General features: G+C 41.8%; 1 protein-coding gene across 1 annotated transcript; it reads right to left on the bottom strand.

Annotated features, from left to right (window-relative positions):
• Nucleotides 1–39: 39 nt before the first annotated feature.
• On the bottom strand, nucleotides 40–2814 carry mrpl4 (mitochondrial ribosomal protein L4). Its single transcript, XM_084440598.1, has 9 exons — nucleotides 2670–2814; nucleotides 2445–2523; nucleotides 1939–2110; nucleotides 1799–1850; nucleotides 1290–1407; nucleotides 670–776; nucleotides 466–575; nucleotides 306–379; nucleotides 40–195 (listed from the first exon to the last, which is right to left on the bottom strand). The coding sequence occupies exons 1-9, from the start codon at nucleotides 2724–2726 to the stop codon at nucleotides 50–52; spliced, it is 915 nt and encodes a 304-aa protein (XP_084296724.1). The 5' UTR covers nucleotides 2727–2814; the 3' UTR covers nucleotides 40–49.
• Between the last annotated feature and the right edge of the window lie 14936 nt (nucleotides 2815–17750).

Raw genomic sequence — 17750 nt, 5'->3', positions numbered from 1 at the left:
TTAGCATTATTTAAGACCAACTTTGAATAGTTAATTACATGACATGTCCTCATGGCAGGTCAGTGTAGGGGAGCTTGAAAGAGTACAGGGGAGTGAATCTGTGGTCGTGCCAAAGCAGCTTGTTCTCCAGGAACTTCACAGCTTCCAGCGTGAGGACGAGGACCTCGTGTTTCAACATGCTGTGGACGTTCAGGCCTGGGAGCAAAAAGTGACAAGTCAAAATTATACTACTAAGGGACTTGGTTATTTATCACAGACCCCTGATATCAACCCACTACTCTGAGAAGTGGTCTGAAAATCGTTACCTATGGCTGGAATGACATTAACAGTCTTCAATCCCGCTGTAGCTTGAAGTATGTTGTCGGGAAGCTGTTCATTCCTGTGAAGCACAAGTCAGATTTTAGACTTGTTGGGAGGCCAGAGAAATATTGATCTGTCCACTGGGATACTGCTGACAGTACTTACGTGTCTACTATCAGAACAGACTCCCCCCAGTGTCTGTATCTGATGAGGTCTACAAGGTATTGTGGGTCTGGTGTAGGGATGCTCAGAGAGTCGATCACACGGAGGTAATCCTGAAACATGTAGATCAACCAGCATTTACTCAATCAACCTGAATAATACATTAGTTTCATACACATTAATGTTATAAAAGCAGCTTGTCATTACCTGGGCTAGTTTGGAGCTGAGGGCCACCTTCAGTCCTTGGACACGTACTTTCATGGGCAGCATGTAGTAGTAACTAGTTGGTCCTCTGGGACCATGAGAGACTCCACCTGAAATTAAACAACTGTGTTGTATGAATATGCCCTCCTGAACCTTGGCTCCATAATACAATCAATGCTCCAGTTTGACTTTCTTCTGATTCATACATTGGCTGATTTTGATCAGTGTCGATTGATAATTTACATTACAGTAATTTAGCAGATGCTTTTATCCAAAGCGACTAACAATAATTGCATTTAACATAGGAAAAGCCAATGAACTCACAAGTGCATCTCCTTTCTAAAACAAGTGACTAATCTAGTGCTGAAGGCAAAGTGCAAGAATAACTATCTAAATCTATACTGTATGTCTAGTATGTACTTAACCTTTATTTTGACAGGGCAAGGTATAACTATGGACTGCGCTTATATATAGCGCCTTCCTACCTTCACAGACAAAGCACTTTACAATGGCCTCATTCACAAACACAGCAATGGCAGCCATTGGGAGCAATTTAGAGTTCAGTGTCTTGCTCACGGACTGTCTTCCTATTCAGCTGCAAGTCTAGATAGTTTCAGACTCACCTCCCCTCCATATGGGTGACCGGATGCTTCCGTGTCGAGCTCTCCCGCTCCCCTTCTGGTTCCAGGGTTTCCTGCCTCCACCCCGCACCTCGGATCTAACTTTCGTATTCGCATGGCTCTGAAAGACGATGATTTGTTTCCTTTAGAGTTACAATATTGTACAATGCACTGCATAGTCTTTTTGTGCAGTGACGTCCGATTGGTACAAAAGTATGGTAGATCTGAAAGGTAACGGTTTGACAAGGAGCATCCGGTGGTCTAACGCTTACCGCCATTCCCCATTGAGCAGAGGTTTCAGGGGGGGGCATCTAATGTAACCAACCCTGGGACTGTGTCTGGAGTTAGTCCAGTTAAAAGGTAGTGGGGTGGGGCTAGTTTCTGGAAGAGCACTTTATACATGCCTGTGTTGTGAGTTACCTTCTAGATATCAGTGAATTCCAACCCATATTGAATGTGCTAACATGCAGTGACGCTGATGGCAACTTTTGCATCAACAAAAATGAACTTACAATTCTCTTGTAACTTCTCTGCCACAGTTCAACTTCATGAAGTATGTCAATCCTGTTGTGAATACAATTATTATTTATCACAAACTCTTATTAGTATGTCATTATACTGATTGGGGCCAGCTATAATGGGCCAGATTTACCTGGCAGGTACAGCAAACACATCAGGGTGAAGGTCTGCCAGTCCCAGGGGTTCGCTTTCACGGCTCTCCAGCGTCTCCACCCACGTCTGCAGAGGGCTCAGGTGAGAGGGCACAGCAGCCTCGCACCTCCGCAATACCGGCAGACTAGAGTCTGGTGGAGGTGGCTTCCTCCCTGTAAGAAAATCAGAGGAAGGTGAGCCTAGGAGACCCCTTGGAAGCATTTCTTCTTTTAAAGTGAGCTACTGAGGGGGAATATGCATCTCCTGTGCGTCTGGATTCTGTGCTTTAACGTTTCCAAGAATACTGACCATGCATATTTGAATTTTAAACTGGATAGTCTCTCCACTCTTTATTTTAAGTCTAGTGGTCTGTGCTCTGAAATAAAGTACTAGATTTTAGGGGACAGATGGGTTAAGTAACCCCATTTTACGAGGACAAATTCGTGGTACGTGTATAATGATAAGGTAAACTCGAGTTGTTGCTCAATCGCCAAGAGGATGTCTTACTAGTTCTTGCAGGGTCCACGAGATTAGACGGGATACACAAATTGGACGGGAGTGCGCTCTCTCCAGAGAATGAGGCAAACTGGAAGAAAACATTATAACGTTATGTATTTCAAAGCAATCACTTCAAGCAAGTAGACGTAGGGCCAAACTCGAAATACTAATTAAACGTAGCTAGTTTCGCCAATCAATCAATCAAACTTTAGCTCTAGCGTTCACGCTACTCACCCTTTGTATAACGGAGGCAATGCCTCGGTTACAAACTGATACGGACATACGAAACATTTCGACGTAGGACAATAAAATGCTCTACCTATTATATTAACATTACTGTTTTCCAAAATTTCTAAATCCTAAAGGTCGTGTGCATGGATGTATTGGTCGTGTGTGGTAGTGTCTGTCGCACACTAATGACGTAAAGAAAACAAACAAGTAATGTACTTGTGCGCCATCTAGTGGTGTGACCATGGGGGTGAGAGGTTTGTTTGAGGTCCAGGCAATCAGTTAAGAAACCAGGCCAGCTCCAGCCTGGCCTATGTGCGTGGCTGGCTTGTTTCTGTTCGGGACTGGTAAGACGGAAGCTAGTCATGCCACTGAAATAGCTGTGAATTGAAATGACATGAAGCAATGTCTGATAAATTAGAATAGGTCTTGTCGCCTGGACACATCAGTTCCAATGCTTCCAATGCTAATCCAGCACAATAAGAGCAGGATAGCCAGTTTGCTCATGAGCTCACAACAACTAGCAGCAGCTTCTATAACATTAATGGTAGCGGTCAGTGGCTAAAACAGTTCCACAGATGATAACATAAAGTCAGTGCAGGCTCGTCCATTGAGGCAGGGGAGGACAGTCCTCCTCAGTTTTTGGAGAGAAGAGAGGGATTAAAATATAAATATATGAATTTATTTATTCATAATTAATATTATCTCAGTTTTGTTCATAAAGCAGGTTTTCCCTATGGATAAAAACCCATTATTGAAATTCTAAAGCTCCAACAGTGACATATATAACATGCAGCTGGAGGACCCATAGATATCTATGGAAGGGAGGCTAGCCTCCCTTAGGGCGGGTTCTTTTCTCAATGTAATGCCTTTTTTTCTTGCTAATTTGTGATTGGCCAAAACGCTGAAAAATTACTGCAAGAGAGGACAGTACTCTGGCCCTGTCTGAACAGGATTCAGATATTGACATTTTGTTAGTCCAATCACATTCCAGATTCCAGATTTACCACAGTGAAGGCCGATTGAGTTGGCGTTGATGTCTGTGTTGCTCTTCCGTGCCATTGGAGACTTTTTGTGTGTTCGTAGCTCCGTAATATAATACATCCGAAAGGGTTTATTATGGGACATATTATACATCAAACTGTTCATCTATTTGTCTTGATTCTAGCCATCTAAATATCCAAGCTGACATAAATACTTTTTGAGCTAGAGCCGTCTGAACACGACAGTTCCACTGGCTGGCTATAGCCTGTAACGTTAGCTACGAGGTGCACGTCAGGCTACTGCATAGGCAGGCGCGCAGATTGGCTGGAGGCGCAAACTGTCGGCAACTCTCCAAAACATTTCTAGAGACTGGGTCGCAACACCGGATCGGAGAAATCCACAGCCTGGCTCCTGCTTGCGTGAGAATTGATCACTTTGCGGTGCTTATTCCTCACCCAGTGATGGATGGGTGGATGGAAAACTTTCAACTGAATGTTCATATTGTTCTGATACTCCTATAGCAACATAAGAGTGGCAGCTTTGACAGCAACCCAAATGAGCTAATCCCATAGCTGTACCATTGCTAGCTAGCCATGAGCGAACTGTTGGATACTGCATTTGCTGTGCAACGTATTCCATTGTCTAGTCTCAAACTGTTTGAGAGCCAGCACCCCTCAGTGTCCCCTAATCATAAACATTTTTTATATATCACCTAACCTCTCCAGCACCTCACCAATATCAATTCTTTTCTCTCTTTAGAGAAGAGTACAATCCATTACAACAACTATTGCTTACAATGTTTTATTGTTGTTTTGTAATATTTTATCATGAATATGATAAATAAATGCTGCATGTAGTTAAAGAAAGTGTTATTCAGTTTTTCATATGCTAAAATTGACTGTAAATCCACTTTAAAGCTGATATTTCAAATAATAACTGACTGAGGGAAAGTGCCCCCCGGCGCCTCTCTTCCTCCTGCCCTCCTCAGTTTTTGGGAGTCACCAGCCGCCACTGCATAAAGTCATCTCCATCGGGTCTTGAACCCTGGTTTCCCAGGTGGGCGTCCAATGCTCTGACCACTACTCTACTTGTGCAGTGGAGAGTGGCGGATTGGTTTTTGTATCCTTCTTCCAGTCCCTAATGTGGGTTGGGGTTAGAATAACGGTTGGGGTTGGGACAGGATCTGACCTATAATGCAAGGGGTAAAGGTTGGAGTGAAAGGATGAATGTGGAGGTTTGGTAGCCTGGTACGACCATCCTGTTCTCGCGAGCTCACATTCTGTTTCACTAACGCAGAACGGTCTGGCCTTCGCCTCCTCCAGAGCAATTATGCCAAAATCCAGACCATACCGAGCCAATCAGGGACTGCGTTTTAACTGCTGTTCCATACCACAGTGGAAAGCCGCCCCCTAAACAAGAACAAGAGTATGCACTAGCAGTGTTTCTCGGTGGAAAATACGTTTTTGCTGTTCTTCCGACTGGATTTGGCAAAAGTTTGCTGAACGCTGATTGGATGAAGGTATTTGTCTGTCAAGGCAAGTACCCCCTCCCACATAATCGCTCTCTATGGGGCGAAGGCCAGACCAATATTATGGAGCGAAGCAGTGAGCTCGGGATGGTCATATCAGGCTAGAGGTTTGGGATATAGTCCCATAAAGTCATCCCCACCGGGTCTTGAACCCTGGTCTCCTGGGTGCGAGTCCAATGCTCTGACCACTACTCTACTTGATTTTTGATGGTTGATTTTAGTGTCCTTCATGATTTGTGTGCTGGGACTATTGCCTCTTGTGGTGCCAACAGAGAAATGCAGACCAAAATTGTCCAGAGTGACAGAGGGAGGGAGGGAGTGATAACCAGACAAACACTATACTGGGTGCGTTGGCTTACAGAAAAAAATAATAAACTTGAATAATATAATCTATGTATGCTGTCGTAGGCTAAATTAAAGTGAATTTGGATGCTCGCGGGTTAGTTCAGTTCCATTTTTAAATAGCCCAACAATAGGCTAGATAAAGAGATAGATGAGGTAAAGGAAGAGGAACTTTCCATTTAATCGTTTGACAGTCCCACAAAATGTCACTTCTGTGCTCTCTCTCTCTCTCTCCCTCTCTTCTCTCTCTGCTACTGATGATCACACGAAGGCTATTTCATAGGATAGGCCTTGCTTTAAGTTGACAGCTGGCCCAGGACCATGGATAGCGCCACGCCCGAAGACGCAGGTGGATAGCAGGCCACAGGGCGCCATCCTTGCACACTGCCGTTGGTCACAGGAGGCTGGGTTCTCAGTTGACCTATTCTGTGAATAGGCTAGTGGGAATGTCACGGGACTGTCACGGGAATGTCACGGGAATGTCACGCCAAGTGAAGACATGCCACTACATAGACCGAAATAGGAGACTAGACTTTTTATTTAATTTTTTTATAACTTTCGTCTGGTTTAATATAGCCTACTATGACAGTAGAGGGGTAGGACAGGGAATTGAAAGTGAATGTTCAGCACCACGGAGAGCAACATGAGCTGTCATCGCTAGCTGATGTGCATCCGCACAACTTAAAGGGATAGTTTGGAATTTTGGAAATAGGGCCTTATTTTCGACTTACCCATTATGTTGCTGCTGCGTGGAAAGTTTGGACTCGCCGTCGAAAGCCAGGATAGCCGCGCCCAGAACCGGAGCAGCTGGTGTCGAGGTGAGTTCAGTATCATATGTATTGTGACATGAAAGCAAGCCTGTGTGTTATTTAAATTGTGCGGTACCTCTGGGAAGTTGTTATGGAGCGACAAATAAAGCCTTTTGAATTTGGGTTTTTGACTTTTGAATTCTAATAATATTAATAATATTAATAATATTAATAATATTAATAATATTAATAATAATAATAATAATAATAATTCTATAAAAAGATAAATTAAAAGAGTTTGTGTGTGGGTCAGTCAGTCAGTCCCCCCAGTAGTACCAAAATCCACCACAAAAGGGTCGCCTTTTCAATGCATTTTTCCATTGACAAGTACATTTATATTTTTATATTTAAAAAAACTGCTTGGTGTCTCAAGTAGTATAGTACAAGTTTACTCGGGAAACCATGTACATTCTATCCACAGAGAGCAGAGCTTGAGGTGTTTAGTAGCGCTAGATATGTCTGCATTTCAAAATGTATTATATTAGACTTCAAACCATACAGGTGCCTGGACTTGTTTGCCCACTAGATGGAGACATTGAGCTTTTGAAATCCAGCCATTGGACTTCTCATACATTCAAATACACATTAGAATCAGAATTCCTTTTATTAGAAAAGCTCTCTCCATAACACATTCATTAACTGTACATCCTGACAACATGCCATGGGTGAGGAACAACTCTTTCAATGGCGCACTTGTTTATGGTTAATTTGTATAGCAACAGATAGAAACTCATTATGTACTAGAAAGTAGACCTATTACATTTTAACCTAAGTTGACACCGTTTATATAATATGTACAGAGTCCAATTCTAACCAAATAAGATTCTAAAATACCTGCAGAAAGACATTTGTTTTTTACCTTTTCGTAATAGAAAGTGAAACATATTTCAGAAAATATGATAAGGCTTCATATCAATGTTTATTGCAAATTAATAGACATAAAATATATATGTATATATATTTTAAAAAAAAGTGCAAGCATGCTAATGCCAAGACCAGTCACACTGCCACCTGACTCTGGATGCCAGTGGGAGTACATGAAATTCTAATATTAATTAAGCCAACCAACACCAACGATGACACAATGAGTTGTTTGTTCCATATTGTGTTTGATCTTTGGGGGAACATGCTGCCACATGTAAATTAGCATAGAATCTGTAAGCGTGCCATCCTGCTCCTCTTCACCCAGCTGCTCCTCCCACTCACTTCTGTCCATTGACAACATTGTAAGCATCCGCCGGGTCACCCCTAATCTCCATGCCAGACTCGAGGTCTTCTCTGAGCGCAGCATTTAGAGACTGACTCGTGAGTCTTAGCTGTTCCTGACTACATGCACTGTGGCCTTGGCATAATGCCTGTTGCATGTAACAGAGGTTGTTCTACATTGGTAGAAAGGCAGTTTATGCATTATCATTAAAATGTTTTATTCAATGTTTAGAACATTTTCATTAATGTACATTTGCACCAATACAACCACTATCCCTTTCAAGTGCACAGTTCAAATTACAGTTCAAGTAAAAACAAACAATTTCACAAACAGTAAGTTTATAAGTTACTGAAACCTGAAAAACCAATTCACTTTATTTTATGTAAAGATAACGTCTCCCTTCATTTGTCAAATCTGCTATCTGAATACTATGACTAAATAAGCTTTGAAAACCAGAATGTTGACCCCTTTAAATCGTTTTCTTCAGGAACTTCAAGGTCTACATTTGATGCACTGAAGTCTAGCCTTCCGAGTGTGAGAGATTTGAGGTTTGCCACTTTTCTGTCTGTGACTTTAGTCTGTCCACTAACCTCAGTTTTGAGTTGTTTGGGGAAAACTGTTACATAATATCCTTCAGGATCTTCTGGACTTTTGAAGTTGGAATCGTATGTCAAATTTGGCATTGAAATGCCAAATTCAGACTTTTTTGTACTTTTTGCCCTTTTAGTCTGATCAATTTCACGAGCTGAGGCATTCCTGTGTTGTGTGTGACTCTGCAAGTCAGTTTTGCTGCTCAAGTTCACATCTGGTTGTGAAACCACCATTCCCTGTTCATAATTCTTTGGAAGGGGTAGTTTTGGGACCGATATTTTAGGGCTCAAATCACTGTTGATGTCCAATATTTTTGCATGGGATTGATCCAAATTTGACTTCTTGTGTTTGGGAATGTGGACTTTGTCTGATAGATCATCAATGTTGAGATCTGGAGCTCTTCGATCCATTCCTGTGAGATCTGCTTTTGGCAAATCAGCATCCACAATAGGATAACTGGACCTTCCCTTGACCTTCCTCGACTTCCTATCAGTGTGAGTACATTTTACATCTGCATCTATGTCAAGGACAGGTATTTTCATATTTGGTCCTGAAATATCATATTTATGTTTACAATGGGGCATTCTGTGTTTACTTGAAGGGGCATCAATGTCAAGTTCTGAAGCTTTGAGATGCAGTTTAGGGCTTTCAATGGCAGCTTTCGGTAAGCTTGTATTGATATTTGAGGGACTCAATTTTGTCGCTGAAACAGTTCCTCTCAAGTTGGGTGCTTTGACATCAAATGTTGCTTTGGGTGGAAACATAATCATGTCTGGTGATCTCATGGCTGCACCAAAGTCAATATCTGATCCTGTCCTTTTAAGATCTGGACTTCCAAACTGAGGCATTTTGAAGGAGGGGAGATTAAACTTTTTCTCAGGTAAATCAAAATCTGTTTGGGGGCCGTTAATGTTGCCTGAGGGCATTTCATTTCCCAGTCCCTCAATGCCAGCATTCCATTCAGCATCTTGTTCATTCAGGCCGGGAAGGCTGAATTTAGGCATTTTTAGAGTTGGTGTTTTGAATTTCCCTGATGGCAAATCAATGCCAATATCTGGGCTGTTCATGTCTGGCTTGGGGGCCTTGAGGTCCAGTTTGGGGTCTTTGAGATGAACATTTGGCAAGTCCATATCTGGGAGACATATTCCACCTTTAACCTCAGATGCTGAAAGATGCATGTCAGGCCCTGTAATCTTTGGCCCAGAGAGACCAAAATCTGGAATTTTAAAACTTGGCATTTTGAACTTCCCTGATGGACTGCTAATATCAGAATGGGGAATGTTGAGGTCAGGTCCTTCAAGATCTCCATTTATATCTACATCTGGTCCTTTTGGACCTGAGATCCCAAATGTAGGCATTTTGAGTTTGGGCATTTTTAATTTAGTCTTGGGCGAACCAATGTCTAGATTTGGAGTGTCAACATCAAATTTGGGGGGGTTGATGTCAATGTTTGGTAAATCCATGTTGGGGGCATCAAGGCCACCTTTTATCTTGGAACCTTTGAGACTCCAATCTTTTTTATTCACCCCTGACTTGATGTCCAAACTTGGTCCTTTTGGCAGTGTTCCTGAGACATCGAGAGTAGGCATTTTCAGCTTACCAGAGGGGGCATCAACATTAAAATCTAGAGCACCGAGCTCAGCTTTAGGCTTCTTCAAGGTTGGTACTCTAAGTTTACCTGAGGGCATGTTTAAGTTCATATCTGGACCATTGAGATCTAATTTGGGGGCCTTGAGATCAGCCTTAGGCAGTTTGAAATCTGGGGGGCTTATTCTGCCTTTAAGCTTTGGGGCGGCAATGTCAAGATCAGGTGGATTCAAATCAAAGTCAGGTCGCTCTATGTTTGGTCCAGAGAGCCCAAAGTCAGGCATCTTCAAACCAGGCATCTTGAATTTGCTTGATGGGCTGCCCATATCGACATCTGGCATTTCCAGGTCCATTTTGGGACCTTTGACATTGACTTTGGGTGTATTAACATCTAGATCTGGAGCCTCTAAATCACCCTCAATATCTGGTTGCTTTAGACCTGAGATCCCAAATGTAGGCATTTTGAATTTTGGCATTTTGAATTTTGTTTTGGGTGAACCAACATCAACATTTGGAATGTTAACATCAAATTTGGGGGGTTTGATGTCAATGTTTGGTAAATCCATGTTGGGGGCATCAAGGACACCTTTTATCTTGGGACCTTTGAGACTCCAATCTGTTTTCTTCACCCCTGACTTGATGTCCAAACTTGGTCCTTTTGGCAGTGTTCCTGAGACATCGAGAGTAGGCATTTTCAGCTTACCAGAGGGGGCATCAACATTAAAATCTAGAGCACCGAGCTCAGCTTTAGGCTTTTTCAAGGTTGGTACTCTAAGTTTACCTGAGGGCATGTTTATGTTCATATCTGGACCATTGAGATCTAATTTGGGGGCCTTGAGATTAGCCTTAGGCAGTTTTAGATTTGGGGGGCTTATTCTGCCTTTAAGCTTTGGGGCAGAAAGGTCAAGATCAGGTAGATTCAAATCAAAGTCAGGTCGCTCTATGTTTGGTCCAGAGAGCCCAAAGTCAGGCATCTTCAAACCAGGCATCTTGAATTTGCTTGGTGGGCTGCCCATATCGACATCTGTCATTTTCAGGTCCATTTTGGGACCTTTTACATTGACATGGGGTGTATTAATATCTATATCTGGAGCTTCTAAGTCACCCCCAATATCTGTTTGTTTTAGACCTGAGATCCCAAATGTAGGAATTTTGAATTTTGGCATTTTGAATTTTGTTTTGGGTGAACCAACATCAACATTTGGTATGTTAACATCAAATTTGGGGGGGTTGATGTCAATGTTTGGTAAATCCATGTTGGGGGCATCAAGGCCACCTTTTATCTTGGGACCTTTGAGACTCCAATCTTTTTTATTCACCCCTGACTTGATGTCCAAACTTGGTCCTTTTGGCAGTGTTCCTGAGACATCGAGAGTAGGCATTTTCAGCTTACCAGAGGGGGCATCAACATTAAAATCTAGAGCACCGAGCTCAGCTTTAGGCTTTTTCAAGGTTGGTACTCTTAGTTTACCTGAGGGCATGTTTATGTTCATATCTGGACCATTGAGATCTAATTTGGGGGCCTTGAGATCAGCCTTAGGCAGTTTTAGATTTGGGGGGCTTATTCTGCCTTTAAGCTTTGGGGCAGAAAGGTCAAGATCAGGTAGATTCAAATCAAAGTCAGGTCGCTCTATGTTTGGTCCAGAGAGCCCAAAGTCAGGCATCTTCAAACCAGGCATCTTGAATTTGCTTGATGGGCTGCCCATATTGACATCTGGTATTTTCAGGTCCATTTTGGGACCTTTTACGTTGGTTTGGGGTGCATTAATATCTACATCTGGACCCTCTAAGTCTCCATCAATGTCAATATCTGGTCCTTTTAGGCCTGAGAGACTGAATGTAGGCATCTTAAATTTGGGCAGTTTGAATTTCCCTGTGGGTGCATCAACATCCAAACTGGGAGTGTTCACATCCATTTTTGGTTCTTTGAGATTCAATGTTGGTGTTTTAACTTTACCTGAGGGTAGATCAAAGTTTGATGGACTGCCAACATCTGGTATTTTCAGATCTGTTTTGGGACCTTTAAGGTCAAGTGAGGGTGCATCAATGTCGAGCACTGGTTTAGGAACTCCAACATTTTGTCTGTCTAGGTCTCCATCCATGTTGAAGTTTGGTCCTTTTAGACCAGAAAGGTCAAAATTGGGCATTCTCAGTTTAGGCATTTTGAATTTCCCTTTGGGGGAACCAATGCCCATATTTAATGTAGGGGTTTTGATATCCATGTTTGGTAAATCCAAGTCAGGTCCATCAATGCCACCTTTTGTACTTCGAGCTTTGAGACTCCAGTCTGCTGCTGTCAAACCTACATCTGGCCGCCTTGACAATGTGCCAAAGATTTTAGGCATTTTGAATTTACCAGAGGGAACATCAGCTTCTATACTGGGAACATGGATGTTAGTGTCAGGATTATTTAAGGTCGGAATGTTGAATTTACCTGAGGGCATACCAATCTTGATATCTGGAGCGTTGGGACCTTTGAGATCAATGTCAGGCATACTCAAATCTGGGGGACTCAATTCCTTTTTCAGCTCATGGCCTGACAGGTCCAAGTCTGGCATTTTCAACACAATGTCAGGCGCCGTAGCTTTTGGCCCAGAGAGGCCAAAGTCTGGCATTTTAAAGCTTGGCATCTTGCATTTTTCAGATCGGCCATCAACATCTATGCCAGGACCTTTAAGATTAACTGGCATCTTAAAGTTTGACATTTTCAGTTTCCCTGAGGGGGCGTTCATATCAACTTCTGGAGTGTTAATATCTACCTTAGGGGTTTTGGGGTCAACTTGAGGTAAACTCATGTCTGGAATGTCAACATCACCTTTTATTTTAGGGGCTTTGAGACTTATGTTTGTTGTTTTCACATTGGCATCAAGGTCCAAATCCTGTGTTTTTGGCAATGTGCCAGGAAACCCAAAGTCGGGTATCTTAAATTTCCCAGAAGAAGGCAAGCTACATTCTGGTAGATCAATCTTCGGTGCTGAGAGGTTGAGGTCCGATGTTTTTAAGTCATCAATATCGGCGTCTGGGAGTTTTAGATCTCCTTTGAGACCCTTGAGATCTGGATTTGGCAAAGAGGCATCCATCTTAGGAGCTCTAAAATCCACATCGGAAGTCTTGAAACCTGTATCAATGTCTAGATCTTGACCTTCTGGCACTCTGCCAGAGAGCCTAACTTTAGGCAACTTTGCAGGTAGGTAACTAGAGGGATCATCCACATTTAAGGTATGGTTTTTCACTTTCTTGACAGACTGGACCCTTACTTTACCCGAGGGCGTTTTCATGTTAATGTCTGGTGCATTTAGATCTAGTTCAGGGGTGTGGTCAAACCGTGGTGCACTGCAGTCTGGCTCACTTATGTTAGGCCCAGAGAGCCCCAAGTCTGGTATCTTGAATTTAGGCATTTCACATTTTTTGTTCATACCCTCAATATCAAACCTTGGGGCATTAATATCTAAAGTCCGGACTGGGATATAACCCTCAAGTGGATTTAGCCCTATGTCTAGAACATTGACTTCTGGACCTTTTGAGTCCCGGCCAGGGACTTCCAGACCAGCTTTGGGCAAAGACACATTTGGGACATTGATAATTCTTTGAGGATGTTCAGAGCCTGGTATTTTCAAATCAGCCAATGGAGTTGTAATATTTGGAGTGTTTACATCTGGTCTGATATCTATATCTGGTCCCTCTGGGAATGTTCCAGTGAGGCGATGGTCAGTGGCATTTAGATTTGGACTACTAGCAGCCATGTTTAATCTGGACATCTCAATGCCTCCTTCAACCTCTGGCACTTTTAAACCAAGGCTAGGCAGTGACACGTTCAGGTTGCCACCTGGCAAATTGGCGTGAGACTGGTCCCCTGATGATTCGTTGAAAGGCACGGGTAGATCCGGAGATTGTAAGGAGGAAGGAACTTCTACTTGAAGCGTTTTTGTATCCATGCTCACTTGAGGAGATCTGTTGAGACTTGGTTTGGACCATTGAGGTCTGGCTCTATTGACTTTCAGCTCTCCGTTAAGGGAGGCTTCCACAGCACCTGCAGGAGTGTCATTCTTCATGAACCTCTTTATCTTGGCATTGTAGAGTTTGTTGTAGGAATCGTTCAGCATCTGTCCAAAACATTTCATGATAAAATGCATTTTCAATCTAACAACACTTGGAAATGCGCTGTATTTCATTTTTAATTATGTTTTTAACAATAACAAAACTAACCTCCTCTGGTGTTTTGAGACATCTGTTCAAGGTCCCCAGGCTGGGTCTCAACTTATTCTTCGTTAAAACTTCAACCTTTTCATCAAATGGTTCAATGAGCTTCAATAATTTCAGCACATCATCTTTTGAAAGTTCATCAAAGTGGATTGTGGCACCCACTATTTCGTCCCCTGCAAAACAAAACATTTACAGTGATATAAAACATGCTTGGTGGAATTAATGGAAACTGCAGAATGATGCTAGTACCATCAGAGTAGCAATAACAGCTGCACCTTCTTTTAGACCCTGGCTGTCAGATGAAGCGTTGTTGATGCCTGAGATGACTAACACCCCCTTCTCTGATTCCTCCAGCTTCAGACCTTCACTGAGGCTCCGCCCCCTACGATGTCCAGGCTGAAAATACAAATCCCCCAAACATTATTGGCAAATAAATAAAGTGACAGCAACTATTGAATGTTAGAAGCGTGACCCAAATTTAAAAGTACAGGCCATTGAATACAATAATTAGGAGGCAAAAATAGATGAAAATACATTTCACGCTGAAAAGGGGTATTAGATTTCTAAATACATTGTATAAACAAAAGCAATTAATATTTAGACCCATAGTGTAAATCCTTCATAGGTCAGAGTTTGTGGGTTCACTGGCTCTGCTCTCTCCTCCTGTAGTCCTTTTTTGGTAACAGGTAAGCACTCCTCCCATGTGTAGTGTAACGCACAAACAATCTGGATGGAATGCAAGGCTAACTCACAAGCAATCTGGATGGAACACATTCCTCTGATCCCCATGCATCCACAGGGGATCCAACCACAAGGAAAATACGACAAAAAACATTGAATTGCATTCAAGCTCTTGATTGTCTAAAGCAGCGCAGTGAGACTGGAATTCAAAAAATGTGTTTTTGTTCAAATAATTTCATTTATTATTGGCATCTATACTTTAAGAGTCACATGTAAGTTTCCTGTATCTTACTATACTGCCAGTGTCTTCTCCCATGTCTAGTCCCACTCTGCTTGTTAGAGTAAAATGTGTTTAGATATAGTAGACACATTCACACAATTCATAATCCAGTCTTGATATACTCAAAACATATGTCAGCCATATGTCAACCCTTCTGACCAGAGACTACAAACAGCTGAAATCAAGGGTCAGAGCTTGTTTACATATGCAAACAAAACCGCCACTTGACACCTGAGCCAGGGGGGAACAGGAACAGGTTCATCCAGGGCATGTCGTACAGCTGCTCTGGCTTAAGTACACAACTCAAAGTAACCACACCCACCCCTCTCTGTTATGGAAATCTTACAATGTCACACCTATGGATGCATGTGATGTTTCAGCATGTTCTTTGCTACTGTATTACTGAATTCGTTGACTAAGTTTGTACATTGTCGTTGTTGTCTGCACGCTGTCACTGTTCTTGTATGTTTCAGTACTCTGCTGTTTTACTGTATGTTGTCTATATCTATCTTTGATTTCGTTATATAATAATATAATTGATTAGTCACAAAATGCACTGGGAGAGAGAATGCACTATAAACTTCTGTGGCTCACTGTTGTTATATGATTGCAACATATACAGTACTGTATACTGTGTGTCCATCCAGCCTGATCAGCCTGTTTATTATCACAAGGTGATGTCATACTAAAACACTGCTTTCTGACAGGTGCATTTAAATGTGTTAACAAGAGCGTACTTGTACATAGAGCACACTGAAGACAAATTACACTTAGGCGTATACTAAATAAGTTTAAGAATCCATGTTTTTTAGGACTTTTGTCTTTATATTTCTTTTTGACTTTTGCTTTCATACGTCTCTTGTAAATTTCTTTTAATTTCTCCATAACATTTCCATAACTTCTCTGTTGAATTTGACCACATAATTTTTCCCTGTAAATATACATTTCAATTTAAAAAAAGATCATACAAAAAATGTATGCCATACATTTACATATTATGCTGCGTTTTAAGGGCCCAAGTTTGTTGGAGCAAATCTGTCAAATTGGTGCAGTTTACCATAGTAATCAAAATACAGTAGTACAATATTGATCCTGTAAAATATGTCATGATTTCTCATGAGAGGTGCTAATTATTGACGTAGGGTTAAGGAAACAATGCTCTGTCCCAGTCCTTAGTCACGCATGTAAAAGTTTAACATTACATCCATAATCATGCCTCTGCATGCTGTTTTGGGTTCTAGGTTGGGGCTCTCTGAAGCATTTTGTAACAAGTCTTCGTCAAAAAAAGTTATGCAAAGAATATGTACTGACTGGCAACTTTGCTAACAATTGTAGATGCAGTACCCTATAGGAATGAGGCTCAAGAAGGTTAGTAATGACATTGTTGTGGACTTTATAGATTGCCAACCTATACTGTACCTGGCACCATTTACTCTAAGTATGGAGTAGGCTACACAGTAGATATCAAGTGTAAAACGGCAACACATCTGCCTCTTACCTTGGATTCCATTCCTCAAATGTTCTTGTTATTCAGCCAATGAGGATTCCAGCTGCATGTATGAGAGGATTGTGACATGGCGTTATCAGCCCATGCTGTGTAGGATCCTCTGGCTCCTCCAGTTATCTCTGCGAGGGAAAGCATACTGAACCCAAAGCTGATTAACTGGTTCTGCCTTCGGAATTCCGCCTCTCTCTCTCTCTCTCACACACACACACACACCTTCTCTAGGGAGATACACACACCACCCAGTCCAGAGGTTGAACCAACCGAAACTCTCTCCAGATAGGAACTGAGTGTGCAAAAAACATAACAAAACACTCCCCATATTAACACGCCATAACAGGTAGAGGAACCCAGCAAGGAGTGCTGTTAGTTAATAATATAAAAATGCAGAGCTGTGCCAAACACTAGTCTTGTTACAAATTAGGGAGGGGCAGGTTTCATCTGACTCATGCTACAGTATTTAGCTGGGGACTATAATAGGACAGTGTCAGTTCCATTCACAGGCTAATTCATAACCATACCTTTAAGGGTGAGGCAACACCTTTTTAATCTGTGAGCTCAGATTGTGATTCTGTAGTAATAATAATATTTGGGAACACCCATTCTTGGCAAAGCAGAGACGAGATGTGTAAACAAATGGAACAATTTTACTTTGAACAGCTTGACCTTCATGTTACATGTTAGTGTCATGAGAGAAGCTTGAGACATCAGTCTTCCCTGAGCAATGTTCTCTTTTACAGTATTTACCTGGAAACACAACAAGTCAAATATATACATCAGTTGTCTGAAAATTGTCTTTAACCCCCTCAGTTGTAACAATATTGAGATAAGTCAAATTAATTCATTATTTGCGCTTTGAATAAAATAAAAAAGAAAACCATACACACCATTACCCTTCATATCATGAGGTGTCTGCACACTGCCCCAACCAACACAAACGCTGGATGTGCCATGATGGGCCCGTGTGCCATGATTATTGGTGACTGTTGGCGTTGGGTGGATGGATTTTGCATCAGAATTTTAAACTTTCAACATTCTAACTGCAAGCTTTTTAGAATGTTGAGTGTTGGGAGTTGGTAGGTGTTGGTTGGGGCCGTGTGCAGATACCTATAAACGCCCTTAATAACCACATGTTATGTAAGCACTTGATATGTGCTCTGTAGCGTTTTGTGTGAACTATGCAATCTCTATGCAGACCAGGGGCCTCATTTATAAAACTGTACCCAACATGGACCCATACAGAAATATTCAGATTTATAACACTGCGTACAGTACACACATCCCACACCAGTTTCCCATTATAAATCACAATGAACTCCAATCAATCAATCAATCAAAGCTTTATTTGTATAGCGCATTTCATACCCAGAG

Source organism: Borostomias antarcticus (assembly GCF_949987555.1).
Source record: "Borostomias antarcticus genome assembly, chromosome: 7".
Classification (NCBI taxonomy): Eukaryota; Metazoa; Chordata; class Actinopteri; order Stomiiformes; family Stomiidae; genus Borostomias; species Borostomias antarcticus.
This window is presented reverse-complemented; position numbering and strand designations above follow the sequence as displayed.

Bases quoted from the DNA above. Each gene is read 5' to 3' on its own strand.
- mrpl4 (XM_084440598.1), bottom strand. From the start codon at position 2,726: ATGTTTCGTATGTCCGTATCAGTTTGTAACCGAGGCATTGCCTCCGTT. The intron at 777-1,289 runs GTGAGTCTGAAA...GTTTAATTTCAG, and splicing joins GTCACCCATATGGAGGGGAG to GTGGAGTCTCTCATGGTCCC. The intron at 380-465 runs GTAAGTACTGTC...TGTGCTTCACAG, and splicing joins TCTGTTCTGATAGTAGACAC to GAATGAACAGCTTCCCGACA.